The sequence below is a fragment of the Myotis brandtii genome, unplaced genomic scaffold, assembly GCF_000412655.1.
Source record: "Myotis brandtii unplaced genomic scaffold, ASM41265v1 scaffold34, whole genome shotgun sequence".
NCBI classification, from domain to species: domain Eukaryota; kingdom Metazoa; phylum Chordata; class Mammalia; order Chiroptera; family Vespertilionidae; genus Myotis; species Myotis brandtii.
The window spans coordinates 3,695,416-3,715,644 of NW_005363098.1; the positions used below are offsets into that span (position 1 = coordinate 3,695,416).

The 20,229-nt window shown below is 34.5% G+C and overlaps 1 protein-coding gene across 8 annotated transcripts in view; it reads right to left on the reverse strand.

Moving 5' to 3' along the window:
• Positions 1-20,229, reverse strand: part of FBXW7 (F-box and WD repeat domain containing 7, E3 ubiquitin protein ligase) — a 107,556-nt gene that overhangs the window by 60,662 nt on the left and 26,665 nt on the right. The window contains exon 5 of one of the 8 annotated variants that reach the window (XM_014543886.1): positions 7,265-7,339. The exons of 6 other annotated variants lie outside the window; for them this stretch is intronic. In XM_014543886.1, coding sequence (XP_014399372.1) covers positions 7,280-7,339 — 60 coding nt within the window. In that variant the 3' untranslated portion in view covers positions 7,265-7,279. Of the gene's footprint in view, positions 1-7,264; positions 7,340-16,270; positions 16,343-20,229 lie in introns of those variants that run through there. One more of the 8 variants, XM_014543887.1, reaches the window with a different exon arrangement.

Here is a 20,229-nt window from a genome sequence, read left to right on the forward strand (position 1 = left end):
TTTGGATTATGCTTCAAATTCAAGGACAGTGCTTATGCATGCTCAAAAAACAGATAAACACATTTGTTCTATCTTACATATATTCAGTATGAGCACTGTATTTTCAAGTGTTCGTCTTAAGCATGCTTTTTCTTTTTCCATACATACCATTCTCTGTCTACTACTCGGTAAGACATTGAATTGACTCGAGATCTCTATAGCTATTAATATGCATTTCAGGTTAATCTTTACAGTAGATGTTTTAGTTGTTTGAAAATTTCAATCGCTATAATTCTGAAAAACTCAGTGATTCCACGTGAAAGTACAAGAGGCATGTGTTGTGACTTATTAGGGATATTTAAAAAACAAGTATTTATAGATGTAACCTGTGATGAGAAGTAATCCTAGTAAAATGAATACTAACTAACCAGTTCATTGCCAATTCTTAGTGCCTAGTTTCTCCAGCATACTTCGGTCATATAAACCCTTTTTAAAACATAGAGAGGGATGTGGTACATAATCGATTCCTCAAGAACCTTCAATGGCTCCCAATGCCTAAGATAAAACCTCCTCTCTACGTGGCCCCAAACTAATCTTTCCATCATTATCTAAAATATTTCCCTAAATTAACCACTTATATCAGTGCTAAACTTTACACTACATTTCATATGCAAACTCTTGAACTAAACAGTTACAAAGATGATAAGAAAAAAAGGTCAGTGTGAAAATTAATAGGTAGCAGTGTTTTGTTGCTGTTTTGTAATCCTCACTTGAGGGTATTTTTCCCATTGATTTCTTAGACTTAGAGAGAGTAGAAGGGAGGGAGAGAGACACATCAATTGGTTGCCTCCCAATTTGGCCTGAGCCTGCAACCAAGATATGTGCCCTTGATTGGAATTGAACCCATGACCCTTCAGGCCAACCATTGAGCCAAACTGGCTAGGGCAGTAGTTTTAATAGACAGCAGATACAGATGTAAACTATCTGTTCACAATGCTGTTAACTGGTTTGTTTTCTCTTTCTATTCTACGTTATTCTTTCAATATTCACTCATCTCTTTATCTCTCCTCCCAAGAGCTTTTATGGATCTTTATAGCATGCATTTACTAGGATGTGAAATGGAGAGAATTAAAAAGAAGAATGCCAGAGTGGGTGATTTCCTTTCTAACTTTGGGAGAGATCTGTCTTACTAAATATAAAGTGAGCTGCTGGAAAGCCAATACATACACAAGAAAGACTCCCAATCCTACCATGATACTACTTTCTTAAAGTATACCTTTCTCTTATACCACAATTTAAAATGTAGTTAAAAATGCAAAACCATTAGCTGAGGTGACATATTTAACTACACAAAAGTAAACAACTGAATTTCTCCAAAGAAGATATACAAATGACCCATAAGCACATGTAAAGATTCTCAATGTCATTAATCATTAGGGAAATTTTAAAACAAAACCAGAATAAACCACCAATGTCCACTCATTAATGAACACTAAAACACCACTGATGAATACCCATTAGCATGGCTATTATTAAAAAATAAACGGGGAGGGAGAGAAGGAGAGAAAATAAAAAATGCTGGCAAGGATATAGAGCAGTGGTTCTCAACCTTCATGCCGCGACCCTTTAATACAGTTCCTCATGTTGTGGTGACCCCCAATTTCATTGTTACAAATTGAACATAATTAAAGCATAGTGATTAATCACAAAAACAACATGTAATTATATATGTGTTTTCCGATGGTCTTAGGTGACCCCTGTGAAAGGAAGGGTCGCGACCCACAGGTTGAGAACCGCTGAAATAGAGAAATTAGAACCCTTGTGCATCACTGGTGGGAATGTAGCCACTGTGGAAAATGGTACAGTGGTTCCTCAAAAATTACCACATTACCCAGCAATCCCGCTTTTGGATATATACCCAAGAGAATTGAAAGAAGAGGCTCAGATAGCTGTACACCCATGTTCATAGCAGCATTATTCGCAATAGCGAAGCAGTGGGAGCAACCCAGGTAACCAATGATGGATGAATGGGTTAGCAAAATGTGGTATATACATACAATGGGGTATTATTCAGCCTTCTGACACATGCTACCACATGAATGAATCTTGAGGACATAATAGTAAGTGAAGAAAGTCAGTGAAAAAAAAGGACAAATATTGCATGATTCCACTTATATGAGGTACCTAGAGCAGTTAAATCCATAGAGACAGAAAGTAAGATAGCTGGTTGGTTGCCAGGGGCTAGGGAAAGGTGGGAATGGGGAGTTATTATTTAATGGGTACAGAGGTTCAGTTGAAGAAGATGAAAAAGTTCTGAAGATAGTGGTGATGGCTGCACAACATTGTGAATGTACTTCATGCCACTAAATTGTATACTTAAACTTGGTTAAAATGGTAAATTTTATGTCATGTATATTTAACCGCAATAAAAAATTTGTTTTAATAAAAAAGGAAATGACTAAGGATATAACCATAATCACCCAAAACAAAAACCCCAGAAGAGATCTAAGGATTGAAAACAGGATACTGGAAATCTGCAGGATGGGATGGTAGGAAAAGGTGACCCAGATATCTGAGCCAGTCATGTCTACAGCCCCACTAGACTACTACTTTGCCTCATTCTAGTCTCAGCATCTCCACTGATACTCACTGTATTTTTTAGCACAACAATAATCTTTTTTGTGTGTAACAAAACCTTCAAATATATTCTTATTCTCCTTACTAGAAAAATTTTTTTGAAGTAGCTACCACAGAATGCCGCCTCTCCAAGTTACTATCTACTTCGTTAATATTACACATATTTTTATGCAGACTGACATTCCTTATTTTTAAAAAATTCTCTCAGTGATATCTTTGAAATTAGTTAACCCCTCAAAATTCCTTTCTATGAACCACATAGAAGGTATAATTTAAACTTATTTAAAAGCAGAAAAATTAGAAGAAAGTACTATATTCCTCCAGTTTAACACATGCATTCTGCACAGAAAAATGAATCAAACTTATCAACTCCAAATTTAGTTTCACGTAATCCACTGGTTAATAATAACATACTAAAAATGTTAAATTTTTTACTTTTATATTTAAAAGCCCTCAAAGAACTTTATCGTAACATGTAGATAATTTAAAGATAAGGAAGATCAGCTCGGCTAGTGTGGTTCAGTGATTGAACATCAACCTATGAACCAGGAGTTTACAATTCGATTCCCAGTCAGGGCACATGCTGGGGTTTTGGGCTCAATCTCCAGTTGGGAGTGTGCAGGAGGCAGCCGATCAATGATTCTCTCTCATCATTGATGTTTCTATCTCTCTCTCCCTCTCCCTTCCTCTCTAAAATCAATAAAAATATATTTTAAAAAAATAAAGAAAATAAAGATCATGAAGCTCTCTAATCTCTCTGGAGTCTGATTCTAAGGAGAGAGAAAAACCCAGAATTGGAAGAATTTGGATTGGGAAAATTAAAACTAAAATCAAGTATTCATTTTCCTGCTTGTAAGAGAGCATAAATTCTTACAAGGTAAGAATTCATTTTCAAGAAATTGTTTACGATGATAATAGGAGTGAAAACTAAGGCTTATTTCTATGTCAAATGTTGTCCTTTACACTGGATGCGAAGTTCTGGTAAACACAAAGCAGTGACATTCTAATTCAACCTCATTTTAAAAAATCAGTAAATAGCTGCCCTCAACTGGACAGTATAGAGCATTGCAACTCTAGTAAACCAAACACTAGATCAAATTATGTCTACAACAACATATTTTTTAAAAAAGAGACATTATGAGTGATTGCATAAAATGAGTGCTAATTTCCAAATGTCTATACTACCACATTTCATCTTTTGTGGAACATTCATTCGGTACTTCTAAAACAATGTTCTCAATTAGCATAGAAACATTCGAAATACCAAATCTTCAAATACAGAAGAAAACCCTAGTCGATGAGGGAAATCATAGAGAATACACAGGAGAACCCCAATTGCTAATACTTTAAAATGCAGCTAGTTCCATGTGTTCAAGAAAAAAATAAGTCATAGTTCCAATTACACTTTTTAAAACATTTAAGAAACTCTTAATTATTAACTCCCTCCTCCCAAACTAAGATTTTTCAAAACAGACAAGCTCTTTTTGAGATACCAACAAATATTGAGGAAGTATAACAAAGTAGGTAGGAACATGGACAGCGGGACCAAATTGCCTTAGTCCGAAGTCTGGTTCTACTTATTGATGCTATGACCTTAAATTGATGCCTCTGTCCCTCAATTTCATGTACATAGAATCTACCTCACAGGATTGTTATGAGGATTAAATCAGTTAATGTAAGTGAGGCACCTAGAATAATGCTTCACATCTAGTAAGTGTTTTATAGATTATATTAGAGCAGCGGTTCTCAACCTGTGGGTCACGACCCCTTTGGGGGTCAAATGACCCTTTCACAGGGGTTGCCTAAGACCATCAGAAAACACATATATAATTACATATTGTTTTTGTGATTAATCACTATGCTTTAATTATGTTCAATTTGTAACAATGAAAATACATCCTGCATATCAGATATTTACATTACGATTCATTACAGTAGCAAAATTACGGTTATGAAGTAGCAACAAAAATAATTTTATGGTTGGGGGTCACCACAACATGAGGAACTGTATTAAAGGGTCGCGGCATTAGGAAGGTTGAGAACCACTGTATTAGAGGCCCAGTGCATGAAATTCATGCACGGGTAGGGTCCCTAGGCCTGGGCAGTGATCAGGGCCGATCAGGGCCTTCCTGCTGCCAGCCAAAGCCTTCCTTTATTCTGCGCCGCCTCCTGGTGGTCAGCACACATCATAGCAAGCAATCAAACTCCTGGTCTCCCAGTTGAACTCCTGAGGGGACACTTTGCATATTAGGCTTTTATATATATAGATTTCATTTTAAAAGTCATTAGGAAGGCAGGCAGAGATTCTAAAATCTATCTGTAATAACTTTACAGTAGAATATTTTAACATATCATCTGCAACTTTTAGAAAGACTCCCACAATTCTGTCACAATTTTTATCTAAAAAAGAAGCTGTAGTATCGTAGCATTTTAAGATTCTAGACACCAACTATCCATCTAAGAACTCAACATTGGGGAAAATATGGTAAAGAGGTATTTTGCCCACGTATTGCTTCCTGGTTTTCCTTCTTCTAAGAATTTGCCTTGGTCAGATGATCTTACGTAATAATAGACAAACATGTAAATTAACCATCCCTCCGCACACTCACCAGCCAATCCGGAGTATGCTAATTAACCCAACAAAGATGGTGGTTAATTTGCATACATAGGCTCGAAGCAGCGGAGCGAAGACTGAAGGCAGCTCCGGCTGGAGCAGCGAAGACTGAAGGCTCCAGCCGGAGCGAAGGCCTGGGTCCTGGGTGCTGGAGGAAAACCGGTTCTGGCAGCCAGGGGAAGGGAAGACCCATTGCACTAATCTCTTTGTGCAACAGGCCTCTAGTTATATATAAATGCTATATGCAACAAAATATCACCAAAATGGTATTTCTAAAATGTATTACAGTCCCATACACTCCAATTCTCTTACAACAACAAGATTACAGCAGTTTATTCTGGGTTTTGACCTTTCCTTTTATTCATTATGATACAGATGCTAGGATTCAACTGCTCTTGACCAAAGGCCACGGCCTATGAGTGGTATAAATATTTTCCATTTTTCAAAAACTATTTTTGATGAGCTAAAACAAATCACTTGGAAGATACAAGTTTACCAACAAGTATGGGTGATTTTAAATCAAGAGTTTTCAAAGGCTCACATCAAAAACTTTTGAAAGGGAGAATGGCACATGCTATTTACACTCAATATTATGTCTGTGAATTTAAGCAACACAAGATTTACACTTTTATAGAAAAAGGAAAAATTCCAGATGCTAAAATTGTACCACTACTAAAATGAAATAAACTAGAATCAATATCTTTTTGAGACAATATGTTATTACGAAGAGATATAGAATCTTTTATTCAGAGATATAGAGTGAAACAGACTATTCTCTATATCTCTAATTCTAAGTCATTTTTTCAGTCCTTGCTAACACCTTAGATATCACAGTGTTAAAGTATCTTCCTAAGTCTAAGCAATTCATGTACAAAGACAGAGAGTAATCTAAGCACAGTGGAAAACAATATCAATCAAGAAATTAAGTTCTTTGTTTAATGATAAACTGTCAAGCTTGCATTAGGAACAAGTTGCAAACACTATATCATTACTTCAATTGTAGAAACAAAAGTACAATTAGATTCAGTATGAAGAAAAATGTAGCCGAAACCGGTTTGGCTCAGTGGATAGAGCGTCAGCCTGCGGACTGAAAGGTCCCAGGTTCGATTCCGGTCAAGGGCATGTACCTGGGTTGCGGGCACATCCCCAGTAGGAGATGTGCAGGAGGCAGCTGATTGATGTTTCTCTCTCATCGATGTTTCTAACTCTCTATCTCTCTCCTTTCCTCTCTGTAAAAAATCAATAAAATATATTTAAAAAAAAAAAAGAAAGAAAAAAAGAAAGAAAAATGTAAATATATGACATTCTGATTAAATTTTTATTATTCATAAAAGGCATGTCAAATAAATAGAAATCTTTTATAAAAATTAGTCACATTCAAAACAAGTCCTTAAAAACTTCTAAAAAAACATTTAAATGCTTAAAGTGTTCACGAAGAAGGATTACAACTTTCAACTATAATGTATTTAAGATATTATATTCATGTAAGCATTTAATGGATCAAAACATATTACTGTATTTCCCTGATAACTGTCTTTGTCCAGGCAAAAAGGCCACTCCTAACTACTTAAAAGAAATTAGCTTGGGTAATGAAGCAGTACATACAGTTTATATAAGTGCTATAAAAATGTGACCTGGTAATTAGACAGTTGCAAAATAAAAGTATTGCATATATATAAAAATAAAATTGCTACAATACCAGGTTGATAAAGTATTGTAATTGCTGTGATATATAATCAAGGTCTGATTATTGTTGGACATTTAGATTGTTTCTGAACTCTCCTGGTAATTTCCAAAAAATACTGGGTGAATTTTTTAAAATGTATCTTTATTGTTGAAAGTATTACAGATGTTCCCTTTTTTTCCCCCATTGACCTCTTCCTACCCCATACACACCCCTCCCAGGCCTTCACCACACTACTGTCTGTGCCCATGGTTAATCACTCCCCATCCACCCCACTACCCCCACTGGGTGAATTTTAAGTTTCAGCTCCTCCACTAACCAGTAACCTTCGATAAGTCTCTTAACTTGTCTCAGGTTTCAGACTTCTAGAATAAGGAGATGATTGTGAATGAAGTCCCTTGCAGCTTTAAGAATATATTACAGAGCTAGCAGTACCAAGTATGGAGTCTTATTGTAATGTGTTAGATTGTCAATTTGGTGAGTCTTCCTTTATTACAGTTTAGTTAATAGTACAGTTTTACAAACTATAAAGAAAATTCACTGCTTCAATTCATTTGTGTATAACTTCTAAAAATAGACCTCTATCCCTGTGTTGTGAATATTAGAAAACAGTTTATTTGGAAATTAGTGTTGTTTAATTAGAAAACAGTTTATTTGGAAAAAAGTTATAGGCATAAATAATAAAAATTATTTTAAAAGATGAAATTTTAAAAAAATTGAAGAATTTTTTATTCCATACGATACCATTGTATGTATTTCCTTTGCTATCTACCACAGTTGCCTAAACAGTGACATAAGAGTATCTTTGTTAGTTTTTTTTAGTAAACCTTGGATTTTATTCCATATTTGTTTCTTAAGAACTTCAGTTGTTAACATTAAAATGACATTTTTCCTCATTCTTTCATTAAGCATTTAAAGAAATATTTGAGAGAAAACGAAAGTCCAACTATTGGGTTGAATTTATTAAGTATTTCAGAAATGCCCAGTATAAAGTCTCAATGACTATAACATAATTTAAGTTTAATTCTTACAGTCTGTGCTGGGTTACCCCAGCTGTTAATTGGTCTTACACAGCTGCTCACCAAGAATTTAGTTGATGGTTTTTATAGTTATACCTTTAAGTCAACTATGACAAAAATGACACAGTAATTATAGGTATTTCAGTCATGTGATGACAAAAGCCTCATGTGATGACAGAATCAGTGATTTAAAGCAACTTAATTTATACAATTCTCAAAATATAACTTAAGTGTAAGGTCACAAAAACTGTTTTAATATCAGGTTTTTAAGGTCCCTCATCTAAGTTACTTTTATGCACACATTTAAGCATAAAAGAGTCATTAACTTCAGTTAAACTAAATGTTACTTATCAATTATTTATTTTTCCTGTAGGCCAGAGAATCATAAATAAGGGTATAATACCAATATTTCTTTTAAACACAAAAAATACAACATGTGGTTTTCCTATGTAGCTTTAAAAACTAATTTATAATGCAGGAAGTTCACCAAAGTGGTATTTTAACACTTTATATGAATTTATTCTAGGAAAAATACAAAGCTGAACCTATGAAAATATAAGATAGTTAAGTGTTGACAATTTTAAAAAGTAAAATAGTAAGAAGAAAGGAGTTCATTGTTTCCTACACTGATCCATTTTTTATGCAATTACAAATAAAAATAAGTTATTTTGAGTACAATAAACTTAGTTCCACAACTTCATTTATATAATTTCCAGTAATATGCTGTGGAAGCATGTGAGATTTATCAATATTCACTAAATATTAATAAATGTTTCACTGAAAAATGTTCACTTCAACATCAAATTTAAGTATGAATTACTTTTATAGTAGAAAATACTTTCAGTGTAGAACCAAGCTATAGAAAATACATGTATATGTAGGGCCTCATTCTTGGATGAGCTGACAGTTAATATAACTGGACTTCTATATTGTCAAAATTATATATTCAATGAAATGCACTGTCTGATAAACATCAACATTAATTTTATAGGTACGTTTAAATTAAACTGACAGCCTAAGTTTTTGTCCTTTCCAATAAAACACTAACTGATATCAAGAAAGTTTGAAAACAAAGAAAAATCCCTACAATTCTTGAGTATGCCTGAAACAGAGATCAGTAGTTGATACAAAGGAAGTTTGCAGCTACAGGACTAAGAAAATACAAATGTATTATTTCAGACTGGTACAATGATGTGGGGAAAGGATTAAACACTGACAGAGTTCCTAGTAGATCATGCTTTATTTCACTTAAAATATCAAGCAAGACAAGACTGTGAGGTATTATTATCCTACATTTTACAGACAAGGAAACTGAGGCTCAGAAAGGTTTAAAACTGCGTAAGGTAATACAGCTGCAAGCAGTGGAGTTGAGATTTCTACCCTAGCATGTCTGATTCCTAAATTCATGCTTTTGTAATAGAACATGTATTTTATTCTATAGGATGTTAAGCCTAGCCTATTTGTGTTACTTTCTAATCCAGTTGGAGATTTGTTATTATATATTTCAGATATGTAAGTTTGTCAGATAACAGAGTTCTAGATAACTGAAATAAAATATTACATAAGACATATTATATATGCAATTTGATTTAACAAGACTGATTTTTGTAAAGTCTAAATGAAAAATAAAAAACAATTATAACAGCAGCCCTGGCCAGGTGGCTCAGTTGGTTGGGGCATCATCCGGTACACCAAAAGGTTGTAGATTCGATTCCCAGTCAGGAAATATACCCAGGTTGTGGGTTTGATCCCCGGTGAGGGTGCACATGGGAGGCAGCCGATTGATGTTTCTCTTCCACATTGATGTTTCTTCCCCACCTTCCTCTCTCTCTCAAATCAATAAAAATATATCTTCAGGTAAGGATTTTTAAAAAAACACAATTACCAAGTATAAGAGCAAAATTATTACCTCCTACAGCAAATTGTTTCTCAAAGATTGCACTGCAATATCCCCTATCTCACATGCTCTTACAATATTCTCTCACACTCCTCCCATTGGGAGGTGGAGTCTGTTTCAACCAAGAGAGAATGTAAAAGTCCATTATGTGATTTCCTAAGCTAAATAATGATAAGGAGACTGCTTCCACCTTGCTTGACGGTAACCGTCACATGGTAGCCCTTTTTCAAGTAATGATTGCCCTAAGGTCCCCATGCTATGAAGAAGCCCAAATTAGCCTCAGTAAAAAGACCAGATGTAAAGAAGTCCTTGGACTATGTGAAGAAATAAAGGTTCCTGGGCAGCCCCCAGCTGACTGCATCCCTGAATCAGCAATGTCTAAGTGATCCCTTCCGAATTCATAACCCACATGAACAATGAGAAATAATAAAGTAATTGTTTGTTATAATCTATAAAGCTTTGGAGTGACTGATTAGGTAGCTATAGATAACTGAAATATCTTACAAAATAAGGAGCTCCAAGAACACTGGTTTACTGCTATAATATGTTAAATCGTCATCCTACTAGTGTTAATTTTAACTTTTAACAAGAAGGAAAAGGATGATTCAAAATGAAAATTGAAGTTAGTGGGCATTTGGAGCATGGCAAAAGTCTTGCTGACAAATTCTCACTTTAATAATACCCATTGGAAATGAGGTGTTCAGCAACTCTCTGGCTATTTTAATAATAACCTGACAAACAGTTACATATTACATTGACTTGGATTTATATCCAAACTAGTTTGGTATGTGATAAATAAAAGAAAAATCAACTTTTGGATTTCCTACAATCATGCTTTTGTCTTTTTTCCAAGCTAATTCAAATAACTAGAGGAGCAGGTAAGTAAAATGAAAGAGAAATGACAAGTAAAGTTTAATACCTGGAAAGTCCATTTAAAAGATGCAATTGATTGTTGTCATGGAAGCACATGAGCACAGTAAGCCCAGATATTCCACATTTTCAAAAGAAAGTGAAAAATCAACATTTTTATGTGAACTTCCAAATTTTTATTTTATTTTTTGTTAATCCTCACCTGAGGATTCCCCCCCCCATTGATTTCTAGAAAGAGTAGGAGGAAGAGGCAGAGAGAGAGAGAAACATGGTTGAGAGAGAGATGAGATAGACACACCTATTGGTTGCCTTCTGCATATGCCCCGACTGGGGGTGGAGAGCAAACTCATAACCTAGGTACATGCCCTTGACAAGGAATTGAACCAGAGACCCTTTGGTTCGAAGTCTGATGATCTAACCAGTGAGATACACTGGCTGGGGCCAAATTTTTAAATGTTGGCAACAAATTCAAATGTGTTTTTAAAAAATACCATATAAGACACCAATTAGTAATCTCTGCTCTATTTCTTTCTGGAGTAAAGAAGCATAAAAATACAGTACAAATAAAATATAAGATTACTGACATCTAAATGATATAGAATAAAGATTCTATCTTAGTTTTACTCTTCTTTTCTATACTAGTTAATAGAGTGATTAGTAATAAGAAATAAGATATTAAAATTAACAAATTTAAGGAAGAAAAAAATAAGGTTCTCTTAAGTCTTCAGATGTATTATTGCTTTTTCTCTGTTACAAGATCCTTTCTGCTCTCCTCCAGGTGTAAATAATGTTTCCCCTGAATTCATCCTAATATTCCTTCACAGAAAGGGAAGTGTAAACACTAGCTGAAGAGAAATGTCCTTATTTTCCCCCCTGAAACATAATATAGAAATTAATAATGCAAAGTGCTCTCTGAAGTATATCTAAGGGAGAATAAAAATTTAACTAAGATGCTACTTAAGATGTTAAACTTCATCTTTAGAAGCTATCAAAATCAATAGTAATCCATAGGTCAAATGTAGCTCAAAAACAAGTTTTTTTTAAGCTTGCACAATATTTTCCTTTTTCTAACTGAACACTAACACCTTTTAGGAAAGGCCTATTACCCTATAGTTTGTAAGAGCCTGAGCCATCTTACTACTGGGTGACCATGACTTTCTTCACGATGTCAGTTATGTTTCTCATTTCTTCACCCCAAGCAACCAAAAGAAATTAAGGATGAAGAATCATCTGTTCAAATATTCTTTAGTTAAGGATGACCAGGTGGTCACACCCTGCAATATTGCCTTCTATCTAATTAAAACAAGAGAAAATTTAGACAAGAATTTAAAGGGATCATTCTTTTCTCACATGTAAGCTGAGGAAGCCCAGAGCAACTAACAATGAAAAGACTTTTGTTTTTAATGTGTTTATGTGCAGATACTTGAGAAAGTTTCAAAAAGCATACTTATATTCCCAAAGCACAGTAAGTTTGTGCGCATGTGTACATTTATTCTAAAGCTCACTTTTTTCACATTGTTTCTTTAAAACAGCAAAATGAAGATATGCTAATTGTTAGTTTTTAAAAATCCCTAGGTATCTCACATATTACATGACAATGCACATAACTACTCCCAATATTAATTTCAAATTCTGAGAAAAAAATAGTGTACTAGAACACAAAGCAGAAGAGAGACAAGCACCTACTAAATATATTTAAATACATTAAAAGCAGCTCCTATCATCAGCAATAAAGTACTATATGGCCCTCTAGTGTTCAATGAAGAAATAGATTAATTCTTAAGTGATTCTTACTAGTATATATGATATTTCATAGTAAAAAATACTTCCTGATTTATTGTATATGCTAAACAAGCTCATGTATGACTTCTACAAACCTAAATATGTTGTATCTTCTGTGACTTTATTTCTCTGTGCCTTCTTTTGAACTATTATCCATATTTAGAGTATCCACTGAGAGAACTCTAAAATGTTTTTAAAGTTTTCCCATTAAAAAAGTGGCTGGGTGAGAAAGGTAAAGGGATTAAGCAAAGAAAAAAAGAAAGACTCATGGACACAGACAGCAGTATGGTGATTGCCAGAGGAAAGGAAAGTTGTGGGGACATAGAAGAAGGTATAGGGGGGCTAAATGGTGATGGAAGGAGACTTGACTTGGGGTGGTAAACACACAATTCAATATACAGATTATGTTTTGTAGAATTGTATACCTGAAACCTATATAATTTTATTAACCAATGCCACCCTGATAAATTAAATTTTAAAAAATTCAATCCCTATACTAAATGGAAAAGAAATGGCAGTTCTCAAGACTAAACAATATTGAATTTAAGGAAATTTTCCAAGAAGAAACAAAAATAACAGTGTCATGACTACAAATTAGATATTTAAAGCACACCTAAATTCTCTAAGCATATTTTCTTTTCTCTGTGTCCTACTTCTGTAATTCATCCAACTGGTTTTTTCCCTTTATCATGATTTACAGATAATAGAGATTCACTACAGCAACCAAAGCAATAAAATACATAAAAATTGTGACCCCAAGGAGAGAGGCCAAAGATGTGATTGAGACTCTAGGAAAAGAGTCAAGTAAAAAGTATACTCACAAACAGAAAAGAATCTTGCTAGGAAGAGTCTTAAGGTTATAATAACTGGTGAAGGGTTCAAAAAATGATATTACCATCTAAATTAAAGCTGGTGAAATATAATTATTATTTACATATTGGAGTTGTAGAAGATGATGGGGGGAGTTGTATATGAGCAAGATCTAAATTACACTCCCAGTTCTATCATTCATTTTCTGTAATCTGGAGTTAATAATATTTCTAAGTTAAAACTTTAGAAATAACAAGAAGATTTTGTGAAATTCCTATACTTGGCTTTAAGATTAATCATTGACATTGGATGTCAAGGTAAGTTGTCTATGGTGTGGAAACTCTGAAAACAACCCTCCAAAGTCCCATTTAGCCATCAGCCATCAGCAAACCACTAAGAAACAGATAGGATATAAACAAAATTTAAATAAATTTGCCCAATATAAATACATATAGATATTTGGAATATATTCAAATACGTAGGGAGGCTCTATACTATTTAAAAAAAAATCTGCCATTATTCAAAAAAGTTACCACTCTTTATTTTCACTTCTTTACAGCTTCCTAACACTGTCGAATCTTCCTTATCCTTTAGATCTCAACCTAGCTTTCATCTTCTCAGTTAAGATATCACTGATTTAATTATTTGGATGTAGATACATATGCATTAAGAACTACAAAACTGGGAAGGACAGTGAAAATGCTGGAAGACAGAATCTTGATAGAAACTCATCTTAGTGAGGAGGACCTATCTAAGGCAGGAACCAAAATGGATGAGGATGGAGGCAACCTGTCAAATAATGATAGAAAATCTAATAGGGGCAAATTCAAAGTCTTATACTTAGATTCAAAAACCTGCAAACATTCACACTAAGCAGAACAGGTTAAACAGGACCATTTTTATAAAAAGACTTAAAGACTTGGTCTTCTGAAAGTTCAATTTAATTTTAAGCAGTTCCTGTATGCAAAGTACAAGGTCCTAGAAGACACAGTAGAATCTTAGAAAACCATGTCTGTCAACAATCTAAATGTGGTGGAGAGTGGGGGGAGGGGGCAAAACACGAAAGCTTACTATAACTACCACAATTCTACCTAATATTACCTGCCCAACTTATAACACAGGGTTATGATTCAATACGAAAAAAGCTATTCCACAATGACTTCCATGGGTCATCCCAGGGGGAAAATGTTGTGAATATAAAGGGGGGAAAAAAAGAAACAAAATTAAGAGCCCAGAAATAAACCTACAAGAATATAGTCAAATAATCTTTGACAAAAGAACAAAGAGCAAAGGCAATACAATGGGGCAAAGACTGTCTATTCAATAAATGGTGCTGGAAAAACTGGATATACACACTCAAAAATGAACTCAAAATGGATCATACATCTAAATATAAAACACAAAACCATACAACTCCTATAAGGTAACATAGAAAAAAACCCAGAATACCTTGGGTATGGTTATGACTTTTTAGATGTAACACCAAAGGTACAATCTATGAAAGAAATAATTTATAATCTAGACATTAAAATTAAAAACGTCTGCTCTATGAAAGACAATGTCAAGAGAATCTATATATATAAAAGGCTAATAAGCAAAGTGTCCCCTCGGGAGTTGGACTGGGAGACCAGGAGTTCGATCACTTGCTATGATGTGTGCTGACCATCAGGGGGCAGTGCGGAACAAGGGAAGGAAGGTCCCAGCCAAGAGCCAGCAGCCAGGGAAGGAAGGCCCGACCGGCCCTGATCGCTGGCCAAGCCTAGGGACCCTACCCGTGCACAAATTTTGTGCACCAGGCCTTTAGTAAGAATATAAGCCACTAACTGGGAGAAAATGCTTGCCAGAGACAATATGATAGAGGCCTGTTATCCATAATAGATGAAGGACTCTTAACACTCAACAATGAGAAAACAAACAACCTAATGAAAAATCAGGCAAAAGATGTGAACAGACATCTCACCAAAGAAGACATACAGGTGGCAAGTAAGCATATAAAAAGATATTGAACATCATATGCATTAGGGAATTTCAAATGAAAACGAGATGCCACTGCATACCTATTAGAATGGCCAAAAGCAAAAAACACTGACATCATCAAATGCTGGCAACAGGAACTCTCATTCATTGTTCATGAGAATACAGAATAGCATAGGTACTCTAGAAGGCAGTTTGGCAGTTTCTTACAAAATTAAGAATACTCATATCTTTCAATCTATCAATTGCACTTGTTGGTATTTACAGAAAAGAGTTAAAAATGTATGCCTACACAAAAATCTGCCCATGGATGTTACAAGAAGCAGGAATGCAAAGTAGTATATGCACTGACCCTTGCTATGCAAAATATGTATCCATGTGGTCAGGGACTGGCTAGGAGTAAATAAAAATGGATTTGCTAATTATTTATTGACAAACTATTAGGCATGGGGGTCCTTATACCTGATAAATATTATTAGGCAATATATAAAATCAAAGGGCTTGAATAGGAGCCAAAAACAATTTTAATACAATGTGATATGAATCATAATAAATATACCATGGGAATAGAGATTAAGTTGGGACAACTTTGGGGAGGGCATGAAAATAGAGGGTAAAGTGGTGGCTTTATGGGTTCAACAGTCCAACTCCTCCCAAAATTACTAACAAATTTTAACAAAAGTGCAACCAGGACCCAGAGTGAGATCTGAGTTCAAATCCTAGCTCCACTACTTATCAGCTCACTGACCATTGGTGAATTACTTAATCTCTCTTCACTTGTTTCTCATCTCTGATATGGATAAAAATTAGAAGCTACATAAACTAGACTTTTAAGATTAAATGAGATTATATATGGCAAGTACTTAACACAGTGTCCTGGCACATAGTAATTAGTGTTCAATAAATGGTTTATCATATTACTAATATCATCATCAAGGCTAGTTCCATTGCACTGATAAGATTCTGAATAAGAACAGGTGATAGTCTGGCTCTACAGCACTTCAGTAGCACCATGTTGACTATAGGACACAACACTTCAAGAGCAATTGTCCAGAATAGCAAACAGGATGACAACCCTGGAAAACACATTGACGGCATTCAGTCTGGAGAAAGATTATGGATGAATATGACAGCAGTCTTCTCCTATAAGAAGGGCTGCCATTTCTAGATGGAAGAACAAGGACCAAAGAAGATTAATAAGTGTCAACATAAAGAAGTGTGTAAAAATGTAATGTTACTTCATACTGCAGTATTCTCTAGAGATGACTTCATTTTCAAGCCCAAGTCTATTGATAAAGCCTTGGACTTGGTGATATCAAAAGGTCCCCTCCAGTTCAGATTCTATCTCAGGAATCTTAAAATTAGGATGGAAAGCCTAAGCAGTTTAAATATATTAATTAGTTTGACGAAATGGGGAGTTGGGAATAGGGAAGGGGAGGGAAAACACTGGTAATTTCCTGGTAAAGCACTTTAGAATTATATTTTAAAGACAGACTCTGAAATTGGTCACAGAAAGATTTTAAAATGAAAGATATACATGTCTTTTGGAGAGTCAAAAGTGCTATCGAGAGTGCTCTAAGTTACTCTTGAAAAAAACCACATATTAAATAAATGTCTTAGAAACAAAGGATATCACCATGCTAAACTGTTACTCTAGCATATGGTACGTTGATATTATAAAAGAAAAAATAGAAATAATTCAGCCATATTGAGATATGATTACTAACATTTGGTTTAATTATTTCTGATTTTTCCCCATTTAGATAGATAGGTAGATACTAGTAGGTAGGTAGGTAGGTAGGTAGGTAGATAGACAGATTAATGCCTACTTTATAATTATGATCATATTGTATACATAGTTTTTAGTTCTACATTTTTAGTAAACATTGTTTATAAACATCTTCCTGTTGTTAAATTTTCTTTAACAATATGGTGTTTAATGGCTGTATGAGTTACCTTCAATTGATTTCTGTATCTTAGCAACATGGTTCTAAAATTAGGATTTTAACTTCTCCTTGGGGAGTCTTACTCTAAAACTACTAATGTATTATAATATTCTTCAATGTAACCAACTTTATATTGAATACTTGAATTTTAAACTAAACATAAATGGCATGCCTATTTATAATTTATAGTCTAGCTTGGGTATACCGTAAGAGCTGAAATGAGAATTGTTCACATTACAATTTATGATCTTCAACTCTCAACCTGAATCAGCACTAGAGAAAAATATGTCAAATTTCTTCTGTTTAAAAAAAAAAAGGAAAGAAAGAAAGAATAGAAAGAAAGAAAGAGTTAAATGTTAACTCAAAGCAAACTTACAAAAAAATCACAAGGTAATACCAAATGAACTGCGCAGAGTAGAAAATCAACAATGGATTCAAAGAATTAGTTTCTAATTCTAGGAAGATGTAAAGATAGAGATGAAATCAGGGTTTTCAAGGATCTGGATAGCAGGAGGGGAGCAAAGTCATTAAAAGCTAATGGGGGCATGGAGATGAAATCAGGGTGAAAAAAACTGTGGTAAGATTATAAAAGATTTCAAATATCCACTTATGGACTTGGCTTCATCAGAATATTTATAGTGAGGTTACAGATCTATATGGAGGTAAAAATCCATTTTAAAAAATGCATCCAATCATTCATACTGCCAACTCATTGTCCAGGACATGCAATTATAGCCTAGTGCAAACAGAAAACTAAGCAAAGATGCTTATAACATTTTTAAACATCGACTCCCCAATTTTTATTTTATAAGCATCTGGGGGTAAGAAAAAGAAAACCCAAGTATCCAATTCTGTTAAATTTTCAGAAGACCCATGAGATTAGAGGATAAGAAAAAGTCAAACTGTTTTTCCACCAAATGACCAGAAGACTAGGATATTAATAAAGATTGTAAGTCTGGGGAGGAAAATAAAAAATTGGTATGAAGAAAGAAACAGTAGTTTTAAGTGGACCACTCTAGTGACAATGCAGGACTGAGGTTGGGTGAATGATGGGAGCTTGAGACATCATTTTGAAATTGTCTACCAAAGTTAGAAACAGAACCCACCATGACAAATTTCTTTACCCTCTTCATACCATCCTCCCTAACACCAACAAAAACATCAATACAGATCAGATCCTGCAACCATAACACCTGAAACAATTTGCCTCAGGAACATTTTGAAGTTAACTATTTGTGGTACCTGTGGATACACCAGAGATATTTATCTTCTCTGTGTACAAACCAATGAAACACTTTAAAAAATTTTTAATTCTCCATTCTGTGGAGAGACTTTTTTTTTTATTAGAATGAAAACCAATAATCAAAGTAATCTTTAATTGCTTGCAGTGAAACATATAGATTTAAACATGACCAATGTTTAGAGCAGCGGTTCTCAAACTGTGGGTCGCGACACCTTTGGCGGTCGAATGACCCTTTCACAGGGGTAGCCTAAGACCATCCTGCATATCAGATATTTACATTACGATTCATAACAGTAGCAACATTACAGTTATGAAGTAGCAACGAAAATAATTTTATGGTTGGGTCACAACATGAGGAACTGTATTTAAAGGGCCAGAAGGTTGAGAACCACTGGTTTAGAGCTATTATATTTTAAAATAATTTTAACAAATATTTTAAAAACTACACTAACAAGAAACAGAAATTGACCATAAAATAAAATTCATGTTGGCATTCACTTGTAAGATTCAAGCATTTAAAAATACAGATGTTTTAGAAGAAACTGACTTAAATTCTAATGAAAGGAAATGTTTGTTTACATACCTGTCAATTGGGAAGATCTGTGAATAGCATCCCCTTGAAAATGTATGTCATATTTTTATTTTTATTAGGTATGGGCCCAGCTTATTACAGTATTTCCAATCCTCCTGTGTATCCTTCTATCTATATCTTTTTCCACTAGAGAGTGATATAAAGACTTACCTCTAAAGGTCATAAAAAACAAATAGATAAGCTGATATGTGCTGTGGGGAATGATTAGGGGTGAGGGATAAGAGAAAGCCTACATTTGTGAACCCCTGAGTGTACCAGGTACTATACTACTTGCTGATGGAAGGCACTAAACAGATATGGAAGAAGCAGAAATCAGTGCTCAAATATGGTTCTCTCCATGGAAAGATCAAGAAGATACTAGACCTGGTCTAATGGTAATCTCATTTGCTTTTCATTTTAGTAAAAAATGAGCTGTTGCCCTAGCCAGTTTGGCTCAGTGGATAGAGCGTCAGCCTGCAGACTCAAGGGTCCCAGGTTTGATTCCGGTCAAGGGCATGTACCTTGGTTGCGGGCACATCCCCAGAAGGGAGTGTGCAGGAGGCAGCTGATCAATGTTTCTCTCTCATCGATGTTTCTAACTCTCTATCCCTCTCCCTTCCTCTCTGTAAAAAATCAATAAAATATATTTTTTTAAAAATGAGCTGTTACTGTGCATTAAACATGCAAAATAAGTCTTTAGTATGGGCTGGCATCTCTTCAGAAAATAAGTTTTATTTATTTATTCTTTAATGTGATAAGGCTATTGACAGAAGGAGTTAAAACTGAAGAGATGGGCCTTCCTATCTGGGGAAGCAAATTTACTTTAGAATTTATAGGCAGACTAATCAAGTTGACAGAAATAGCCAACATACAACCCCTGGTTAAGAAGCACATTTGATAAACTATAGAGAGAATGGTACCTGTTATCCAGCCTCAAATTTCATTGTTATATCTTCCTGTTAGAACTTGAGACTTGAGCCCTCATATCTTCAATATGGTTTGTTAAATACACAAAGAAAAGCACTTAACTGAGCTCTATATTTTTTAAAGGGTAGCTTGGTGATTTCAAATGTGACATGACATTAGAAAACCACCACACTCCAGAGTCTAGAACAGGGGTGGGCAAACTTTTTGACTCCAGGGCCACAATGGGTTTTTTTTTTTTTTTTTTTAATATATTTTATTGATTTTTTACAGAGAGGA